The following is a 22622-nucleotide window of genomic DNA, read 5'->3' on the forward strand; positions in this document are numbered from 1 at the left end:
AAGACCACACCAGCATCCAGAGGCACAGAACACTATCACTCATACACCATCCACGCACCTCACTCCACATACCCCAACACATCACACCACACATCACATCAACCATCACCTCACACATCACTCACACCACATCTTGGCACCTCAAAGACACCCCAGGTTTTCTGAGGAGGAGCTCAGGGTCATGGTGTAGGAAATCACATGGGTAGAGCCACAGCTATTCGGATCACAGGTGCAGCAGACATCCATTGCAAGGAAGATGGAGCCATGGTGGAGAATTGTGGACAGGGTCAACGCAGTAGGAGAGCATCCAAGAACAAGGGATGACATCAGGAAGAGGTGGAACGACCTACGTGAGAAGGTACGTTCTTTGGTCTCAAGACACCAGGTAGCCATACAGAGGACTGGTGGTGGACCCCCACCTCCTCCCCCACAACTAACAACATGGGAGGAGTAAGTCATGGCAATCATGCATCCTGAGGGCCTCGCAGGAGTAGCAGGAAGACTGGACTCTGGTAAGTCAAATCTTTACTACTATATCCCCCAACTTACCTGCATGCCATTACATACCCCCACCTTCACCCTCACTCCCATTACTCCACCACCTCCCACACACCCCACCATCACAACCCACCACTCCCACAACCAAGACCTGCATACAACAACAATGCATGGACACCCATCACAGACATGCATGGACATCCATCACCAAAGCATGTCCAATAGAGAGACTCACCCAGGGCACACAATCACCACTCACACAAGGGCCAAGGCGATAGTGCAAGCACAGTAATAGAGGGAAACACACCCATTGCACAAGATGGCACACACAGATAAAATAACAATGCATTTACATTCCAACAGGACCCCTACCCAACGTCATCGGACAGGAGGTACGAACCATATCCAGTCCCCCCACAGAAGAGGCCCACAGTGATGACAGCATCTCTGCATGCCTGGATCAAGATGACCAGCCTGGCCCATCAGGGACCTCTGGAAAGTCGGTTCCCTTGCCACAGTCCCAAGCCACCACAGTACCTCCTCCCTCAGGAAACACCACCACAGCAACCACCCAGCGGGCCTATTCCACTGTCCCCTGGACACATTAATCAGTAGTGTGTCCACCACTACAGGGAACCCCACTAACCCAGGACGATCAGGGACCTGGGGTCAGTGGCAATGGGCACACAGTTCAGGGGACAGAGGCACAGGACAACAGAGAAGCTAGGAGGACTGCTGTGCGACAGGGGGACGTCAGGCCCAGGGAACCGAACCTCCATGAGGCACTCTCAAACATCATGGGAGCATACCACCATTCCTAGGAGACCATAGGCACAGTACTGGACAAGTTTCAGGAGACCCAGCGGCTGCAGGAGGGACAATACATGGGGATCAGGGAGGACCTCACCAACATATACACCATCCTGGTCACCATAGCAGGGGTGCTGGCTGACACAGGCAAGACCATGAGGGAGGCAGTGGCACAACAAAGGGCCCCTGACACTAGCCAAATCGAGGAACAGCCCTCCACCTCTGCCGGCGCTAGTGAACAGGAGGCCCGCCACAGGAACAACAGGCCACCAGCACCCCACCCCCTGCAGAAGGAGAAACACCCCGCAAATGGTCCCTGCGATCCAGGCAGAAGACAGAGAACATTGCCAAGACCCCCGCCAGGAAATAAGACCCTCCTGATTGTCACCCTTCTGTCCCACTATGTCACCCTGTCGATCTTGAACTGCCATTACTCCCCTTCCTATGCCCCATTGGACAATGCACCTGTGATACCAAGAGACTGGACTCTACTATGGACCTTCCTCCCCCATCACCCCAGCCCCTTGCACATACCCCTATACTCATTAGCCCCTAAATAAACACCCTTTAATCACAAACTAATCTGGAGTCTCACAAATGTATTATTACAACATTAGCAACAAATAGCAATGTAAATGTTAATTTGCTCATACCAATGTATGACAGTTGTTGGCCAGCGGTACATATAGCAGAAGACAGAATGAGGTACCCAGATCTGAAAACTGGAAAGCCAAAGTGAACTGTCAGTGTCCATAGACAGAGGTTAAGAGGCTGACTTATACAGTGTCCTACAGTATTCTGAATTGTGCGGAGGAGTTACAGTCTCCTACCTGTGTGTCACTGAAAGCACTGCATGATGATGTTGGTTTGGTTGCACCGCTGCAACAAGTCCATCAACATGCTCATCGTCCTGCAGAAAAGGCACCTGGCGTCGCAATGCCAGGTGGTGCAACATGCAGCATGCCACAATTTTCTGGCACACCTTCATTTGTGAGTAGTATAGGGAGCCCCCTGTTAGATGTAGGCACCGGAATCTGGCCTTCAGGAGGCCGAATGTCCTCTCAATAATACGCCTAGTTCGCCCATGTGCCTCATTGTAGCGGTCCTCTGCCCTTCTCCTTGCATTCCTCACTGGGGTCAGTAGCCATGAGAGATTGGGGTAACCAGAGTCACCTGCAAATGTCGAGGGACAACTGTTATCCACACACCAACCCTTAGGGACTACCCCATACCCAGACACCTACTCATACTGTGTGGGGACCTTGGGCTCCCCTATTAGCCACACCCGGTGCCTCTGGAGTTGGCCCATTACATAAGGGATACTGCTATTCCTCAAAATGTAGGCGTCATGCACAGAGCCGGGATACTTGGCATTCACATGAGAGATGTACCGGTCCGCCAAACACACCATCTGCACATTCATTGAATGGTAGCTTTTTCTATTTGTGTACACTTGTTATTTTCTGCGGGGGGGACAAAAGCCACATGTGTACCATCAATGCCACCAATGATGTTGGGGATATGTCCCAGGTTATAAAAGTCAGCCTCCACTCTGGGCAAATCCTTCACCTGGGGAAACACGATGTAGCTGCGCATGTGTTCCAGCAGAGTATACAATACTCTGGTCAACACTTTAGAAAACATTGGTTGAGACATCCCTGATGCCATGGGCACTGTTGTTTGAAAGGAGCCACTTGCCAGAAAATGGAGCACTGACAGGACCTGCATTAGAGGGGAGATTCCTGTGGGACGGCGGATAGAGAACATCAGGTCTGGCCCCAATTGGGCACACTGGTCTTGGATTGTGGCACAATCAAGTCTGTAGGTGATTATGATGTGTCTGTCTTCCATTGTCGACAGGTCCACCAGGGGTCTGTACACCGGAGGATGACGCCATATCATCATCTGCCCCAGCGGTTATGGCCTATGGAGGATAACGGTGAGCAGAGGGTCATGTACCGCATAGGTTGCACAAGTATGTCTGCATTAATGTGAGTAAATCCGTGTGTGACGTAGTTAGTCCATATATATGCCAAAATGTGCTGTGATGCAGTTAGGTGCCATGCCATGTGCCACCCTGAAATGGCGGCTGCCTGACTTGTGAGGAGGGACAAGGGTAAATGAGGTAACTGCGCTGACGTTGTGCTGCGACGCGGTAGGCGGTCAAAGACCGCCGTGTAATTCAGCATTGGTTATCATTGGGCCCTATGGGTTCCAAGAGCCAATGGCGATGTACGCCGGCGGTGACGGTACGCACCGCCGCGGACGTGACCGCCATTTTCTATCTGTTCACTCACTTGATACCTGACCTTCAACAGGAGAGGACCTACTCTGCAAGTGCTGCTGTGACCACAACCTGGAAGCGACAATGGCTCGAGTGTCTGGGGAAAGGGCCTCTGCCTTCACCGCGGAGGAGTTGGACAAACTGGTGGATGGGGTCCACCCCCAGTACACGCTACTCTACGGTCCTCCAGACAAACAGGTGAGTACACTGTGAGCATGATGCAAGGGCAATGCCTGTTTGGAGTGGTGTGAATGGAAGATACATGTGGGGGGGGGGGTGAGGGCTGCATGTGAGGATGGTGAGTGTATGTGCGTCAGGGCATGGTTGGGAACTGGTGGACAATGAGTCTGACGGTCCCGATGGGTGAGTAATGTCCTTACCCCTGTACCTTTCCTCTAAGTCAGCGCCCACCAGAAGAAGGGTATTTGGCGTGCCATCGGCAAGGAAGTGCGAACCCTGGGGGTCTATCATAGACAGAGCACCCACTGCCGCAAGAGATGGGAGAACCTGCGCCGCTGGAGCAAGAAGACGGCGGAGGCCCGGCTGGGGCTAGCCTCCCAACGTGGAAGGGGTGCCCGTCGCACCATGACCCCCCTGATGTTCTGCATCCTGGCGGTGGCCTATCCGGAGTTGGATGGGTGCTTGATGCCATCACAGCAGCCACAATGGGGTGAGTACAGTGTCATAAAGCTGCCTCTGCGCAGTTTAGGAAGTATCTGGGTGGGGGATGTGGGCTGTGGGTGCCCCTAGGCCAGGTCGAACATGGCAGTATAGGTCCCTTGTTGGGCAGGCTCTGAGGTACTCCAACCCCAATAATGTTAGTGGGCATCTACTACTGGGCAGAGTCCTGTGGGTTTCAGGTGTGCACCTAATGGCGTTAGGCATTGTACCCCATGGCCTGGTGACTTTCCTACCAACTGGTAGTGCATGGCCTAGTGCATAGGGCTGCTCTCTGTGTGTTGTATCCGCCAACGGTAGTGGTGTTATTGGCATTGACCAAGTGAGTTCTCTGTCTTTCACCCCCTTCTTGTTTTGTCACCCTGTCCTTATGTGCATTAGCATCATCTGGTGGAGGAGCAGAGGCACCGGCGATGGAGGGATGGAGGGAGCTGCATCCCATATGGCCCAGGAGGGTGAATCCACGGAGGGTGAAGGTACCAGTGGGACGGAGGGTGAGGGGAGCTCCACGACTGGGACAGGAGGGGATACCAGCGACAGCGACTCCTCCTCTGATGGAAGCTCCCTGACGGTGGCAGACACCTCTGTGCCCACCCCAACAACAGGTACAGCCGCCACACCCCCTACCAGCACCGCCCTCCCAGCTGCCCTATAACGAGTTTCCCGTGCCTGCTCACCCAGCAGGGTGGGCATCTCCTTCGCCACAGGCACGTCAGGCCCTGCCCCAGTCAGCCCTGCTGCCCTCAGTGAGGAGGCTATTGACCTTCTGAGGTCCCTCACTGCTGGGCAGTCAACCATTCTGAATGCCATCCAGGGTGTCGACAGGCATTTGCAGTAAACAAATGCATACCTGGAGGGCATTCATTCGGGTGTGGCAGCCCAACAGAGAGCATTTCAGGCTCTGGCCTCTGCACTGATGGCAGCCATTATCCCTGTGTCCAGCCTCCCCCCTACAACTTATGCTACCGAGACCCAATCCCCTCTACCTCAACCTATCCCAAGCACACCATCAGACCAGCATGCACACACATCAACACACAAAAGTGGCTCAGGAAAACATAAGCACCGCACTTCATCTCACAGCCACTCACACAAGCATCATACCCATGCACACCTACCAACATCCACTTCCTCCACTGTGTCCCCCTCCTCCACGTCCTCCAGCTCCCTCCCTCTCTCGTCTCCACTCACACCTGCATGCACTACATCATCAGCCACTCTCTCCATCACCAGCATGCCCATCACTTCACATCGCTCACGTGCTATCACCACTCCCACTACCATTCACACGTCCCCTGTGTCCTCTCCCAGTGTGTCTGTCAGCCCTCCTCCCAAACTACAGGCACACACCCACTCAACAGCCATCCGCCTCACAACAGCCTCCAGCCCATGCACCTTCACCCAAACTCTGCAGACGTTCACCTCGTACAACCACTACCTCTTCCTCCACTCCCACACCCCCTCCATCTTCCCGTCCCAGTGTGTCTAAAAAACTTTTCCTAGCTAACATTGACCTCTTCCCTACACCTCCCCCCGTCCTTCTCCTACGGCCAGGATGTCTAGATCCCAGCCCAGCACCTCAGCCACCAAATCTGCATCCGCTGTGGTCCCTGCTAGTCCGGTATGTTCAAAGGGGGCACCAGTCAGAGCTGCCAGTGTGCCACCGACAGATAATAAAGACCACCCTATTCCACCACCTGCAAAGGTCAAAAAGGGGCCGGCTTCCAGCAGGGCAAAGTCACACCACCCACCCAGCAAGGCCTCGTCCAAACACTGAGAGGACAGTGCCAAGGTCCCTGCAGCCACTGTCAACATGGGGAAGGGCCATAAGCCAAAGGGCATGTCACCTCAGGGCATGATGTCTCCTGGTGAGGGGCTGGTGACCACCATATCATCTGGGATGGCAGCCACCTGCACCACAGTCACCACTGCCGCTCCGACCGCCACCTGCACTGCCACCTGCACCGCCACCTGCACCGCCGCTGCCACAACATCAGGCTGCAGCATCCTCCCCAAGGATCAGCCATCTGAGAATACCGGAGACGGTATGGTGTCTCCATCCACCACAACAGACACTTGCACCACTGCCAGTACTGGCAGCATCTCTGCCACCTGCACCACCATCAGCACCGCCACGTGCATAGCCGATGCCACTCTGTCGGACGTCAGCCCCATCCCCAGTGGGCAGCCGTCCGAGTCTGCAGGTGACGTCCTGGACCCTGGTCACACCACTTGAGACACCACCTCCAGCACTGACACGAACCAGCGATTGGCAGGCTAAGTCGTCGCAGGATGGAGTGTGGCTCTGCCTCCATGGAGTATCATGCTACCTGTTCCAGGTACATCGCATGGCTAAGACACCCAGGTGAGAGGATGTCAACTGCCACACCCCCGGTGCAGCATCACTGGGCACAAAGCCCCCTCCAGAACCAGTGGAGAAAGGCATCCACTCACCCAGTCCTTGGCAGGATGAAGCACACTGGGCACAAAGACCCCTCCAGAACCAGTGGAGAAAGGCATTCACTCCCCCTATCCTTGGCAGGAGGAAGCACTCTGGGCACAAAGCCCCCTCCAGAACCATTTGAGAAAGGCATCCACTCACCCAGTCCTTGGCAGGATGAAGCACACTGGGCACAAAGCCCCCTCCAGAACCAGTGGAGAAGGGCATTCACTCCCCCTATCCTTGGCAGGATGAAGCACTCTGGACACAAAGCCCCCTCCAGAACCAGTGGAGAAAGGCATTCACTCCCCCTATCCTTGGCAGGATGAAGCACTCTGGGCACAAAGCCCCCTCCAGAACCAGTGGAGAAAGACATCCACTCACCCTATCCTTGGCAGGATGAAGCACTCTGGGCACAAAATCCCTCCAGTGAATGTGGGCAAACCACCCACTTGAAAGACTGTGGCTTTGCACTCCTCAGGACCAAGCAGTGGGCAGTGCACCCACTTGAGAGACTTGAGAGGCTGTGGCTTTGCACTCCCCAGGACCAAGCAGTGGGTAGCGCACCCACATGAGAGACTTGAGAGACTGTGGCTTTGCACTCCCCAGGAGCAAGCAGTGGGCATGGAGCCCCCTCGAGGAGCAGTGGTGTCGTATCATCATCCGGCTGAAGTGTCCCCCCTCCCCTTCCCCTGAGGTGCCTGTTTTGTTCCACCTGATGACCCTACAGTATTCTTTCTGTCAGGCAGGTGTCATGTGTGGGCTTTGCCCATGCTTTTTGGGACCACTGGTCCACAGACATTCCATGGGACAGTGTACGGACTTGTGTACTTGATGTAAATATTTGTGTATACTGATTATTTGCTGTTCTCTTGATCTATCTGATTGTTCCAATATAACACTAGTTAAACTCATTCCTTTTGTCCTTGCATTCTTCCAGGTGGTGACGGGGTGTATCTGTGATGTTGTTGGATAAGCGAGTGTGTATGTTGTTGTGGGTGGGGGTGGGGGTGTTGCATGTCGCGTGTGTGTGTCACTCTCTTTTCCCTCCTCCCATCCCCTGTGTGCTAGGTGCAGTACTCACCGTTGTCATTGTCGCCACCACCTTCTTTCCACTTTGTGGTGTATTAGTAGATACAGCAACATGGGTAGGATCTGCAATTCGGGCTCCATGGCGTCCTAGTTCTTCCTTGGGTGTTGAAAGGTGAGTGGTTTCCGTTCAAAGTACTGTTTCCGCCGTGCTTTCGATGGCGTTGGTACTGCCCCAGAAAAGCTGGCGGATTAGTGCCTTGTAATAGTGTGGGCAGTACATTGTCTTCTGCCTGTCTGTTGTCAGTTGCCACCGCGGTGTTTGTTGCTACCGCTGAAGCGGTCAGAGTGTTAAAGTGGCTGTCTGTGATGGCAGTTTCCGCCGTTGTCGTGATCCCATTTTTTTTACCACCGGCCTGTTGGCGGTATTACCACCGCTTTAACACCGACCGCCAGGGTTGTAATGAGGGCCTATATATTTATCAAGAAGTATTTAGGCTATAATAATATTTTGATGCCAGAACTTCACATTCTGAAAAGCCGAACCCATGATGTAAAACAATGTTAAAAAAATTGAAGGGATCATTTTCCCTTCTGTTTTTCTCCATAACCCTCCTCCAGCTCTATCAGCCCTCTTAAGATCCTAGATTCTTTTTTCCATGAAAACAAATCCAGGAATATCCATGGATTCCTCACATTTTTGATGGTGACCAAAATGCCATTTACTATCACTGGCAGTTGGTTAGATTGCTTAGATCTACAAAACTGTGAAGAATCTAGCTATTGGGACCAAATATTCTCTCAACCAATCTGATTTGTTTTCTTTTTTTAAAGTGTTATCTTCAGCAGATCCAGATATAAAAATAATTAACACAAGGCTTTTTGAATTTTTTAATGTGATATAGACAATGATAGTGCTTCTTTGATGTCAGTCTTTTATTTTCCCTATAATATCTTCTGTTTTGCCATTATCTTGTTCAGAATTACAACACACAAATACTAATCGACTCTTCCTTATCATGAGCTTCTAGTAATTGACAAATTGTGTATACATACTGCCAGATTCATGCCTGCGCTTATGTTTCAGTTATTCCTATAAAAGGGATGAATCAGTGTATTTTGGCTCTTGTTCTGTGCTTAACTTGGAATCTGTAATACATCCTTGATGCTAAACATATTAATTACACTATAAAAATAATATTGTTGTGAAAATGCAGAAATGCTTCACGAAATGTGTGTTGGCTGTAATCAAGATTTTTAATGTTCTTCATATGTAGTTAACCAGACTAAATAGTATTGACCTGAAGCAACTTTATAATCACAATGAAGGGTAACGTTATGGCTGGATTAGGTGATCTTTCTTTTTATACAAGATGCACTTGGTGTGGTGGTTTTTGTTCTACATTTTCTCGAATCTCCAGTTTGCATGTGATCTGGCACTATGTATCTACCTGACTTTGTAATATAGTTTAGGTACACGTTTTATACCACCCACTGCCATTTGAACATATCCCCTTGCAATTCAAACAATGTATGTGATATTAATATGCTGAGAATTTGTGGTGGCCATTTTACTCATACATCTGGAAACATGTGCTGTGGAAATAGACATCTCAGATTTACGAGAGGTACACAGTAAGCAGAACGGGCTTTAGTGCCTGGAGGGCACGTTTGGCAGCACGTCTGGTAACCATCGACTTAGTAAAAAAAAGAACGGAAGCGAAGGCTATGACAATCTCTTTATTAATTATACAAAAAATCCACTGGAGATGGTGGCCTGCGTGTCTGTTGTCTAAAACACACTTACGTTGTTAAGGGTTCAAAGGTGAAAACCATAAAGGATGAACGTAAAATGCCAATCCCCTTATGATCTCACTGAAAATAAGGAATTATCTATTTATGCGGTTTATTTTGAGAAATAAATAAGTAGAGGCATCACCCTTATGTTGTCCAGAAATTAGCCTTCCGGCACGAGGCACCGCCCTGCAAAGAACACAAGGTAGTCCTGCTCCAGGCTGTTGCAATGTGGTCATGGCCCATAGTCATTCATAATATCATTGGTATGCCCCTCTTTGAGCCCATCTTTAATTCTAGGTATCCAGGTTCCTTGCACCTGTCCAATTGGGCATCTATTGCTCTGGCAGAACCATTTGATGAGCTGGGTACATTTCTGTATAAATGTTTTAAGGGCTAATAGGTATGATTTTCACCCCATCTAAGTCATAATAACCACACACAAGCTTTTTGTTCAACCTAGGCACCCGTATGGATAGATGTTGCATGCTTGCTGGGCTTTCCTGACAGTGCATCTTTCTGACTAAATAAATATACATAACTGATCACCTTCAGGCGCTTCATATATGAAGGAAATGTTTATAACATTACATAGCATAATACCCCTTCTGTCTCTGGTTATAGAGGTCTTTAAAAGCCCTCTCCCTACAACTCATGCCCAGAACTTGGATAGAAGGACTTTCACAACCAGTAGAGCGAACATCAACGGGCTATTACTGCGATTGATTAAACACTGCCTCAATCCTTTATGATTAAGAACGACCAAAACAGTCATTTTAAAATGTTCTTACCTTGAGAGCACTCCATTCATGATTAAGACATTTGTGTCATCTCGTTGTCATCTGTGGGAGCCCTCAGTTTGGAAAAAATGCCCAAAGATCGGTAACAGACAAGGCAAGGCAAGGCTCTTACTCATGTAGTGCAGCTAGGAGTTCCCAGAATATTTCCTTTTAAAAATTACATTAAATTGGATTATGATTGGAAATGAACTATACTCACAATGTCTGTTTGAAGCAATTTTAAAAAGTTAATATTGTTGTGCTTTTCTAGCGCAAAAAATGCTGGGCAGTTAATGTCTTAAACTGGGTCAAAAGATTAGACTTTTAAAGAAAACATTATTTTAGAATGAAGAAATGGAATAATGATTTTAGAAACCGTTCAGTTAGCATTAAATTACATAGACTAATATGAATGATACGTGTATCAACCACTATCGTTTGTTGGCACTGCCACTTCTAATCCTTTCCTTTGTCTTGGGTAGTATATTACACACACCATGCTGTAAAGAGCTGTGTGTGAAAATACACTGCTATGCCGACATCTTGACTAGATGAGCAGGTCTGAGATGAAATACATTTTGGAGAGATGTAATCCCTTTAGCTAGAGTTCAATGAGTACAGCTTCTACTTAGCTCTCTCATTCGGAAATCTGAAGCTCATTCACTAAGATTTTTAAGGCTGGCATACCTTAAACACATTATCCACTCTAGAGAGACAGGTTTGGAATTGCTTCACTACCTTAACTTAAAATGTAGTAAAATTATTCCAGTCACCTCTTTTTTATGTACGAATAACTAAACTATGGTCTTTCTTTATATGTTTATTGTATCATTCTCAAATCTGTTTTGTAGATTTATGGGACTCTACTGAAAGTTGATAAAGTTTGACTTAGTTTGCCCCATTTTCCCTGTATGATAGAGGAATTTTCAAAGCACCATGTGGCCTAGATTTAGGTTGAGTTTCATTTTTGCATGAATCTGTTTGATTTTGATGCAAAAAGGCCTACAGCGGTTAAATATACTTGGAAACCCGAACTTCACCTTCTTCACTCCAACAACGAATGCCTTAGACGTTACTGGCACTGCTTGTGCAGTCTCGCACTGTGATCCCTCTGGGTTCATTCTAATTGTGCACCACCACCTAGATGATGCACAGTTAGTGAGTTGCTGGATCAACGCTATTTTGGTGGTATACCAGAAAATAATTTCCCTCAGTTGCATTGGGCCACATCTGATGCACATGGGAGAGTACCCACTTTAGAATTTGGGGGTGCAACATGTGAACCGACACAATCAGTATTACTAAATAGGATACAGACACACCTGCAGCACCTTCTGCATTATTGGGGTACCTCAGGGATATTAAAGGATGTGTACTGTGGAACCGTACTGACAGTTTCTGAGTAGTATTTGCACATCACACAGTATAGGCATAATATGTGTGATGTGGAGATGTCTCAGCATCCATGCAGGAATGCTCCACACTGATCAGATATTCTATACCAATCTATGAAAAAGTGTGCATATAGGGTTTTCCAAAATGCTAATTTATCAAAAACAAAGCAGTAATAAATGTTTGAAGAGCAAGCAAAGTCCAGAATGGTCATAAATCTCATGTAATAAAATGTATTTTCTTTTCCCTCAGCCTGATAATGTAGTATGAGGCCTAAGTTAAAAGATACATGCACAAATGTTTGTCACTGTCATTTGATGAACCCATGTACTACCATCAGAAGCTTGACCTCCAGAGTCCCAAATCTCATGGTACTCTGGAAACACAGCTGTTGCTTCCATCGTGCATGTATTCCACCGGGATTATTTCTAATTCATCCACAAGGCAGGACCTGGAAGAGAAACAGATAAGATTAAAGAAAAGAGAGAGTGAATGTAGGAGAGGAGGTGGGGATAGGAGACAGTGATAAAAGTTGTAGAGATGGGAGATACCATTTGTATTGTATAAAAAATGTCCATGTGTACTCCCATGTATGTGCACACACCAAGGTGTCGCTTCTTATGTGTGCAATTATTATGATGTAAAACGTGTGGTGGATGTTTCAAAAACATAAATTAATCAGTGTGGGTACTGGAAATTTGTTCTTAAAAATTACTTACGGCACTGGGAATACAGAGTGAGTATGTTATTTCGGCCTATCTGATTATTTTCGGTGTAGTAAAGTAGTGGTCTATGCAGTTATATTTTATCACAGCTCTTTCAATCATTTAGGACACATGAACACAAAAGAAGCCTGCTACAAAGACTTGCGTGTTCAAGTGAATACATCTTTATGCAATCCAAAAACAAGACCAGTCACTGGCCACATCCCATGCAATCTGCAGGCCTGTCCACCCAGGTAAGAAGTAAACCAAGTTACAAATGTCCTAACTTCGCTCTCATAATGTGTATGTTTGTATCTAAACAGTGGAAAACATATTGTTAAAGTAACAGCGATATTCTTCTACCCTTTTACTTCTGTTTTATGACAACAAATTGTAATTAATTTGAGCAATTGGTAATCATTCTGGGGTTCATAGAATCTCCCCTGTGCCATTACAGTCCAGGAACAACCATATACAAACGGACACTGCAGGCCGAGCAGAATGAATTATTCCCAGACTGGTTTAAGGTGTTTCATAAATGAAGATTTGACTTCTATTGGACAGCGAGTTTTTGACCAAAGCCTCGATATTTCACTCCTGCCGAGTAAGACTCTCTTATCCAAAAAGTTGTTGGTGGATTTGTTTAGATAATCACAGCCACTGATAACCACCACGGGATGCACTGCAGTCCATAATTTTTTATCTGCATACTTTTATAGAAAGGGATCCAACAGATGCAAAACATTCTTCGTCCCGACCCAAAAGTTTGTGCTAGACGTTCCCCTCTAAAGCAGGACCAAGGCTGAATTGTATATGGCTGGTCTCTATTTGTAGTGGCACAGAGCATAAAAATAATGGATTGTAATGTAGCCCTGGCCAATTACCTGTGAATTACCAGTGGCTGAGGTGAATTGTATTATTTTCCAGATCAGTAGGCAATATCAAAATGTATTCTGCACAAGCCTTCAACTTGTCTTGAAATACATTTTGATAGAATTAGAAAAATATACTAACATTCAATTTTTCATCTGCTAATAATCAACAATTGCTACATGTTCGACAATTGGTATATTTTAGATAAAACTAGTGATTGCTTGACCACATAGATTCGGAATCAAATGAGTTGCAAGCATAGAAGTACATTTCACGTCATGGCTTTGCAAGTTTTTGGACTGATGTCTTTGATAGACTAAACTTAATCCTTGATACAGATATCAAAGAAAATGCTAAATTTTCAATACTTAACCAGAATACATCTGTCAATATTTTTTCGATATCAACATGAGTGAAACCAATTCTTTCAACGTCCACCGTCTAGTCCCTCCTTCCTTAGGAGACCCTCACCAGTTATTTTCTATCAAGAGTATGTCTTTTCTCTGGTACACTCGTAGCTGATAGCATCATCGTTGGGACTTTTTTCCCCTAACCAAGGGGGCCGTTTTCACTCAGATGCTGGAAACCATTAGGGATCCATGAAAGAGGAATTACAAAGTGTGGAGAGAGCGAAAAAGAGATCTAAAATACCTCTATAACCCAGATAGAGTCCAACTTTACTGTAATTTGGATAGGGTAATGATGAAGAGCAAAATAAGGTGTGATGTGGCAAGAACTAATTACGTGTCCTTCACATACATAAGGTCAACATGTTTCAGCCTACTGTGGAGTGAGGTAGACTGAAGTGTGGTGCAGTGCTACAGTGGAGTGCTAAAGTGGTTTGGCATATAGGGAGTTATAACAACTTTGGAGGAGGTGTTAATCCGTCCCAAATGTGACGGATATACCACCAGCCGTATTACGAGTTCCATAGGATATAATGGACTCGTAATATGGCTGGTGGTATATCCGTCACTTTACCATCACTTTTGGGACGGATTAACACCTCCTCCAAAGTTGTAATAACCCCCATAGGGTTGTAGAGTGTAGTGGCATGTAACGGAGTGGCAGCCAGTGGAATAGTGCATAGTGTAGTTTCGTAGACTGGATTGCCATCCAATGGAATAGCACACACTGGAGTGCTGAACAGTGGAGTGGCATACACTGGAGTGGTATTGCACTGACTACTGCACAGTGGAGTTGCGTATAGTGGAGTGTCATTGGTTGGACTGATGTACTGTGGAGTTGAGTACAGCAGACTAGCATACAGTAGAGTACCAATAAGTGGAATAGAGTATAGTGGAGTGGTGTGGAGTGGAGTGGCATACAGTGGAATAACATAGACTGAAGTGTGTACAGTGCACTGCAATACAGTGGAATAGCATACAGCATGCAGTTGAGTGGTCTGCACTGTTGTGGCATGCACTGGAGTGGCGTACATTAGAGTAGGGTAGAGTGAAATAGCATAGAGTGGAATGGCGTACAGTGGAGTTGCATATAGTGGAACAGCATAGAGTAGATTGGCATAGAGTAGACTGGCATAGAGTGGAGTACTGTACAGTGTAGTTGCAGATAGTGGAGTGGCATACAGTTGAAGTAGAATAGAGTACAGTGGAGAGGCCATGAGTGGAGTGGCATAGAATGGAGTGTGGTATAGTGTAATAGTGTACAGTGAAGTAGCATAGAGTGCAGTGGCGAAGAGTGAAGCAGCATAAGGTGGAGTGAGGTACAATTTAGTGACTTATAGCATAATAGCATGGAGTGGAATACATTGGAATAGCATTCAGTAGAATAGCATACACTGAAATAGCATACAGTGGAGTGGCGCGGAGTGGAGTGACACACAATGGAGTGAAAGAAACTGTAGAGGCGTACACCAGAGTTGTATAGATTGGAATAGCGTACAGTGGACTGGTATGGAATGTAGTGGGGTAGAGTGCAGTAGCATAGAGTCCACTAGCATAGAGTTGAGTGATGTAGAGTGTAGTTGCATACAATGGAATAGTGTACGGTGGAGTGGAGTGGGGTATAGTAAAGTGGAGAAGAGTGAAATAGCAGAGAGTGGAGTTACCATAGAGTGGAGTAACATACAGTAGAAAAGCATACAGTAGAGTGGTGACGAATAGAGTGTGGCAGACTGTAATAGCATGCAGTGGAGTAGCGTAGAGTGGAGCGACACACAGTGAGTGGTGTACATTAGAGAAGCATACGGTAGAATAGAGTGGGGTGTTGTAGGGTGGAATAGCGTATAGTGGAATGGCTTTGAGTGGAATAGTGTACTTTGGAGTGGCATAGAGTGGAATGGCTTAGACTGCAATGGAATAGCATATACTGGAGTACTATACAGTGGAACAATGTAGACTGGAGTGGTATAGAGCAGATTGGCATAGACTGGAGAGGCACACAAAGGAATGGCATAGAGTAGAGTGGAGTGTTGTACTGTGGAGGTGCATACAGTGGAATACTGTGGATTGGCATACAGTGTAGTCATGCAGACTGGAGTGTAATACAGCAGAGTGGCATACAGTGGACTAGCTTACAGTGGTGTAGTGTATAGTGCAGTGGCACAGAGTGAAGTGTGGTAGAATGGACAAGCGTACAGCGGAATAGTGTAGAGTGGAGGGGCGTAGAGGGGAGGTGCATAGAGTGGATTGACCTACAATCTAGTATTGTAGAGTGGACTGGAGTAGAGTGGAGTGAGTTACATTGCAGAGGTGTCCAGTCAAAATGTGTACAGTGGTGTAGAGCTCAGTAGCGTTGAGTAGCACATTGTGGATTGGCGTACAGCAGAATAGCGTACAGAGGAGTGGGGTAGTGTGGAGTGGCTTAGAGTGGCATAGAGTGGAACAGTGTAGAGTGGAGTGGGGTACAAGGGAGTAGTGTAGAGTGGAGTCACATTGAGTGGAGGGAGGTACAGTGTAGTGCAATACAGTGGAATGGCGTAGAATGGAGAGGCATACCATGAATTGGCAAACAGTGTAGTAGAATAGAATGTAGTGTTAAAGAGGGGAATACTGTAGATTGAAGTTTTGTGGAGTGTAGCAGGCTAGATTGTAGTAGGGTACACTATATTTGCATATAGTGTAAAAATGCACTGTGGAGTGGCGTAGAGTGGAGTGGCTTACATTGGAATAGAGCGTAGAGTAGAGAGGAGTGGCATAGACTGAAGTAGCGTGCAGTAGAGTGTAATAATGTTGAGTTTACTGGTGTAGAGTGTACTGATGTAAAATGGAGTGGCATATAGTGGAGCAGCCTACAGCAGAGTGTCGTACAGTGGAATAGCGTAGAGTTTAGTAGTGTAGAGTGGAGTGAAAGAGAGTGGAGTGACAGTATAGAGTGGTGTACAGTGTAATAGCATACAGTGGGATGTTGTAGAGTGGAGGGGCATAGAGTGGAGTTGCATACCCTTGAATTGCATACAATGCAGTGGTGTACACTGAAGTAGTGTATAGGGGAGTGGCTCAGAGTACAATGGTGTAGAGTTTAGTGTTGCTGAGTGTTGATGCATACAGTGGAATAGCGTATAGTGGAGAAGCTTATACTGGATGGGCTTAGACTGGAGTGTCATAAAATGGAGTGGAATAGAGTGGAATAGCCCACAGTGGAGAGGAGTAGAGTGAAGTGGCGTACAGTGGATTATCATAGAGTGGAGTGCTATACAGTGGCGAGACATAGAGTAGACTGGCATAGAGTGTAATATCATAGACTGTAGTGGCGTGGAGTTGCATAGAGGGGAGTGGCATACAATGGAGTGTGGTAATTGAAACTGAAATATCTTGAGAGCGTGCAAATGACTGTAGCTGTGATGTTTCAGGAATATACATTATGATTTGCAAATGTTCGTTTTTGGTTGTATGTGTGAATAGTGTAAGTAGTGTTAAAGTGAAAAGTTTTTTAAAAAGTAGCTATATACTTTGCAGCTGTATAGCCTGGTTCATGCAGATGAGAAGTCAGTTTGTGATTAGCTAATGGCTGTATTTACCAAATGTAAAAGGCTGCCATGTAGTTTTTAGAACAGTTTGGATGCATGCTGCATTCTGTGTTTTGCTGCATTGTGGATTACGGTCTTAGGTATCGGTAAGTAGTAGGTTTTATTGTTGTTCACTACTTATTACCACTTTATGAAAGTGGCAATAGGTCGATAAATGTATTTGTACATTTTTATACATTTTTACAGCAGGTTAGGGAGAACCGCACCTTTTTTTCAATTTTTTTTAGGTATTGCAGTAATTTGTAGCTATTATTGCAGTATTCCGTAGACTATCTTGTGCATATTTAAATGTTAAAAATAAAGAATACACCGTAGTTCATCTTCTATGTAAAATATAGTGCATTATAATGTATTTTACATTTTTAACATTTTTCAAATTTTCTTTTCTTTTAAGTACCCAGGTACTCCCGGGGCAGTGCAGTGGTACTCTGTATATTATTTTAAATATATAGAAATGTATATTTTCCCAGTCTATCACCACTTTCATAAACTGGTAAAAAGTTGGGGGAAATCCTAATAATTACACATATCTGAAGGCGTAATGCAGAACACAGCAAAAGTGTACCTAAAAACAACATGGCTGCTTTTAGCTTTTGTAAAGGCAGTCATTAATCAATCAACCACTTAGGCCCTCATTACGAGTTTGGCAGGCGGCCTCAGCCACCTGCCAAACTCGTCGCGCCACCTGCCCGCCAGTGAGGGCAGAACACCGCCAACCTTATTACAGGTTCACAGCAGGGCCAGCGGGCAGAAACAGTGTATCCACCACCAGCCCTGCGGTGGACAGGGCTTTCACATTGCAGCCGGCTTGTAATTGCTGAATGCGTGATGGGGCTGTGCATGGGGCATACAACTAAAGTCTCTGAAACATGCATTGGTGCCCAAACGTGTTTTGGAAAACCCATATATTATTTGTACCCTCTTGACGAATAGCCTCAAAACTTTACATACTCCACAAATGTAGAAAGAGGAATAGGTATGCAAAGTTTTGTGGATATTTGTCAAACGGACACAAAGGTATTAGTGACCAAAATTCTGCTGAATAAATTCCTATCCCTTGGAATCCTAACAATAACACTAAAGAGTGGCTATTTACAATCTGTAATATATATATATTTTTTACTGAAAAAAACTAAGGTTACAGGCATGTTATTGTTAGGTTCTGAATTTCCTCGTACAAAACCACAGAAAGCAAGCAGTTACATTTAAAGTTCTTTCAAGTAACTATAACTCACACCCTTGACATGCCCAGTTTTATTATCAATAACTTTATTGCAAATGTTGCAGTGATAATATCAAAGATGCCATACAAGATCTCATTGATGATATATTATGTGAAGTAATTAGCTGTGCATGGCAAAGGCGCAAGTTATAGTTACCTTGGGGCACGAGTTATAGCTACTTAAAAGAACTCTAACTATAACAGCTGAATTTCCATGGTTTTGTACGAGTAAATTCAGAACCTAACAATAACGTCCTTGTAACTGTTGTTTTTTTCAGTGAATGTCTATGTTTTTTCCACGTAAAGTAATTATTCCACACCCGCTGTGCACCGTCGTTGAACGTGGGAGGCAAGGGTTGGCTGCAAGGCCTGGCTTCCAGCCGAATGAGTCTGTAGTTTTTCTTTCACATTTTGTTCATATTTGTGAATATTTTGCCAATAATTTGTAAAGATTTGTGAAAATGCAAAATTTTTCTGGAATACCATGCACGGTGATGAAAACATCATTTTAAACCTGTAATTTTCTCCTAAAACACACCTAATGCACACCCCGGGGTCAGTGTTCTTGACCCCTTATGCCTCTTTCAATTCGTGAATGTTCGCAAATTATTTGCGAAATATTCACAAAGTAATTGCGGCCAGAGATATACACATGTTTTTTCCCTTTAATATAGCTGAAACTACTGAATGGATTTACAGCAAATAAGCGAAAGCATGATCTGTGTACCGAAAGCTAGCTTTCTGCTCAATTTGGTGTAATTCCGTCCAGCAGTTTCGGCTATAGGCGTGTCTAAAGGTCCTATGGGAAACGCAATTTTTAAACCCCCCTTTTTCTCAGCTTTTTTGGGACTATTTCGTGAAAATTTGTCAAATAGTACCAAGATATACGCAAGTCAAAAACACTTATTCTATGGAACCATGGTCCTAATTATGACTACCGAGTGGCAACCCCCACAAGGTAATATATAAAGCTCCTTTATATGGATCCCCCTGCAACTTCACTAACATTCTGAATCTGCTCACCTCAAATGTCTGTTTTTGCAGCAGTGTTTGTAAGCATAGGATCAGCACACTGACATACACTTCGAGCCAGGAACTGACCATTTTTACAGTAATGTCTTTAAGCATAGTATTAGCTAGTCCCATGTAGGCTAAGCTGGAAAACTATAAAATACTTTAACCACTCCAGGCACAGTGTTACAGCTTAGAATTGGTAAAATACCACCCAAGCCAAAGTGAATAAACAAATTCAAACCCTTACACAATACCCCCATTTGATAAATCATCCCAAAACTTTCCAGTGAGGAGCTGAGGGTGGATGATTGTAAAGATTTGCCAAATGGCACCAAAGTTACTAGCAAACCAAAAAAATAGTTTCCAATGGATACCTGGTCCTAACTGTAACTACACAGTGGCATCTGCCTCTGTGTAGTGTATATATATATATATATATATATATATATATATATATATATATATATATATATACACACACACACACACACACACACACAGACACATATATTCACTGAAAAAACAAAGGTTACAGGGTTGTTATATATAGGAAACAGAATTAAAAATCATAGAAATTCACTTAAAAACAAAGGTTACAGAGACGTTATAGTTAGATTTACATTCTTATCCTTGAGATTACATGTAACAAAATACCTGTCCATGGACTTTAACACTGTGTAATAACGATCCAGCCTTAAAATCTCAACAAAATTCATAATAAATATGTCAGGCACATGCCTTTGTTTTACCTTCTAATTACAAACAGATTAGACCTATCACATCTGGAATAACATTTTCTAATAAGGCCTATTGCCTTTAAAATTGATAAACCCCATAATCACCTGATGCCTGCTATATTAAGCATAATATTTTCCAAAAGGCAACTATCAAGCAGACTTTCATAAAATTATAAATATGCACAACATTATAGTTGGCAAACAAATATAAAACCCATTTTATGAGTGATCCAACAGATTACAACAGTTTCCTAAGTAGGAATCTTTTCAGGGAAGCAGTCAGTGGTCCTCTGGCATTAAATGATTCCCAAAGGAGAGTGTTTCTCCAGGAGACAGCTTCCGCTGTTTGAATCACTTACCACCTTCATTTGGGGGTCAGCAACTGGTGTACAGTTTCCAACTACACTTGCGGTCAAAACCTTTGATACAAACCTTTGTGACTGGTAAATTCGGAGGGGACACCCTTTAAAGCCCCCTCCTATTTGTGAGTCAAAGTTGCAAAAGCTGTTGTACGAATCTGAAAGACTCTTCTGACTTATAAAAGGTCTTTCATTGTTAAAAGCCATTTTATATTTACAAATTCACTGATTTTGCAAATTGACAAGTTTGCATCAGCAAAGGACATTTCACATCTGGCACAAGAATTGATTGCAGAAACTGAAAGCTTCCTCACCAACATCTAAATACTTATAACCGAGAGAGAAGAAATTAGCTACAAAACACACCAGCCTATGCAGACCTTGTAGTGATGGACAGGGCAGTGTGAAGTGAGACAGAGCCCCTTCCAGTGTTCATGCTACATTTGCCAAAGAGAGAAGAAAGTGGAGTTCTAAGGAAAGCCCTTCTGAGTTTGTCATAAACCTATACCTAACTATGTATTATTTACAGTGATTATGAATGGCAGAAGTGCGGTGTGAAGCCCTATATAAAAACAGGTTACTATAACCTCTAGCTCTTTAAGTATCTGTTGCTCTGCTGGGTGTAGAAATGAACACATTTTATAAAGATACAAAAAGCAAACTAAGACCTCAATTATGCTCCTGTTCAACATGCGAGGAGAATAATGTTAGCTATTTAAAGCCAATAATGGTCCCATTTTGACCTATTGAGATTGTAGGAGGAAATTACTAATTTGGAAAGTCCCTTGCCATGAATCTGAAGCATGGCCCTTCTCACATACTGAGAGGAAGGAGAAAGTTACAGACAGTTGTTAATAATGCCTCAATTAACCCATTTCTGATTGAAAGGAAGAATGTTCTGTGACTATGGTATTTTTCTAATATGCAATGGTAGTGTTTTAAAGGGTATGGACCATGACGCTGTTAGTAAGGAACTTCTTAGAAAATAAAGAAAAACTGTACCACAATGGCAACGCTCCTTAGCTCGCACTTGGATAAATTTTAGCACAATGGTTCCTGTCTACAGCTTGGACTTTGGCAAACTGAAGCACAGGGGTTGTGCTCTGTAACTTACAATGTGACAAAAAGGAGCGCAATGGTTGCATGTTGTATCTTACACTGAGACAAACTGGAGCACAATGACTACTCTCTGTAGCTTATAATAATGAGACAAACTGAAGTGCAATGGTGGTGCTCTGTAGCATGCACTGGGCCAAACTGCAGCACACTATTTGTGATCTATAGCTTATACTGGGAAAAACTAAAGCACAACAACTGCTCTTTGTCTCTGTAGTTTAAACTGGGTGAAATTGGAATACAAGAATACCCACTGCAGCTTACACTGGGATAAAATGGAGCACAAACGGGTCTCTATAGCTTATAATGGAACACACTAGAGCACAATGTTACATTATGTGAATTTATAAAGAGCATTATCCACATCAAGGGAATTGTGACACTGAGCAGGTGTGTTTGCCTAACCCGTCCCATGATAGGTTTGTTAATTGAAAAGCCACTTCTTCAGCTTCTTGCAGAATTCAAGAAGCAAGAAGGAGGCTTTGATGTGGAGTGGGAGGTAGTTCCATGGTTGAGGAGTGATGTAAGAGAATGCCCGTCATCCTGATCTTGGTCTGTATATTTGTGGGATGTGCGTGAATAGGAGTCCTACAAAGCAGAGGTGAATGGGTGGTTGGTAGAAGGTGATGTTCCTGTTCAAGTAAGTGGGGCCTGAGTTGAGTAGTGCCTTGAATGTGTGCATGTGTGAGGAATTTGAATTGGGCGCATTTGTGTAATGGAGCCAGATTAGTTCCCTGAGGTGTGATGTGAGTTTTGTTTCAGAGGTTGAGGATAAGTCTGATGCCGATTTCTGAATGGTTTGTAGTCTTCTAGTGAGCTGATTGGTTTGGAGATGTTCCCATAGTCCAACTTGCTGGTGATTAGGGCATGAGTGACAGTTTTTCTGGTGTTGCTTCGGAGCC

The 22622-nt window shown here is 44.9% G+C and overlaps 1 protein-coding gene across 1 annotated transcript in view; it reads left to right on the forward strand.

The window, feature by feature from the left end:
- Window positions 1–22622, forward strand: part of ADAMTS16 (ADAM metallopeptidase with thrombospondin type 1 motif 16) — a 757015-nt gene that overhangs the window by 621327 nt on the left and 113066 nt on the right. Inside the window, exon 18 of the mRNA XM_069219698.1 lies at window positions 12536–12662. Coding sequence (XP_069075799.1) covers window positions 12536–12662 — 127 coding nt within the window. The remainder of the gene's footprint in view (window positions 1–12535; window positions 12663–22622) is intronic.

The sequence above is a fragment of the Pleurodeles waltl genome, chromosome 2_2 (assembly GCF_031143425.1).
Source record: "Pleurodeles waltl isolate 20211129_DDA chromosome 2_2, aPleWal1.hap1.20221129, whole genome shotgun sequence".
NCBI classification, from domain to species: Eukaryota; Metazoa; Chordata; class Amphibia; order Caudata; family Salamandridae; genus Pleurodeles; species Pleurodeles waltl.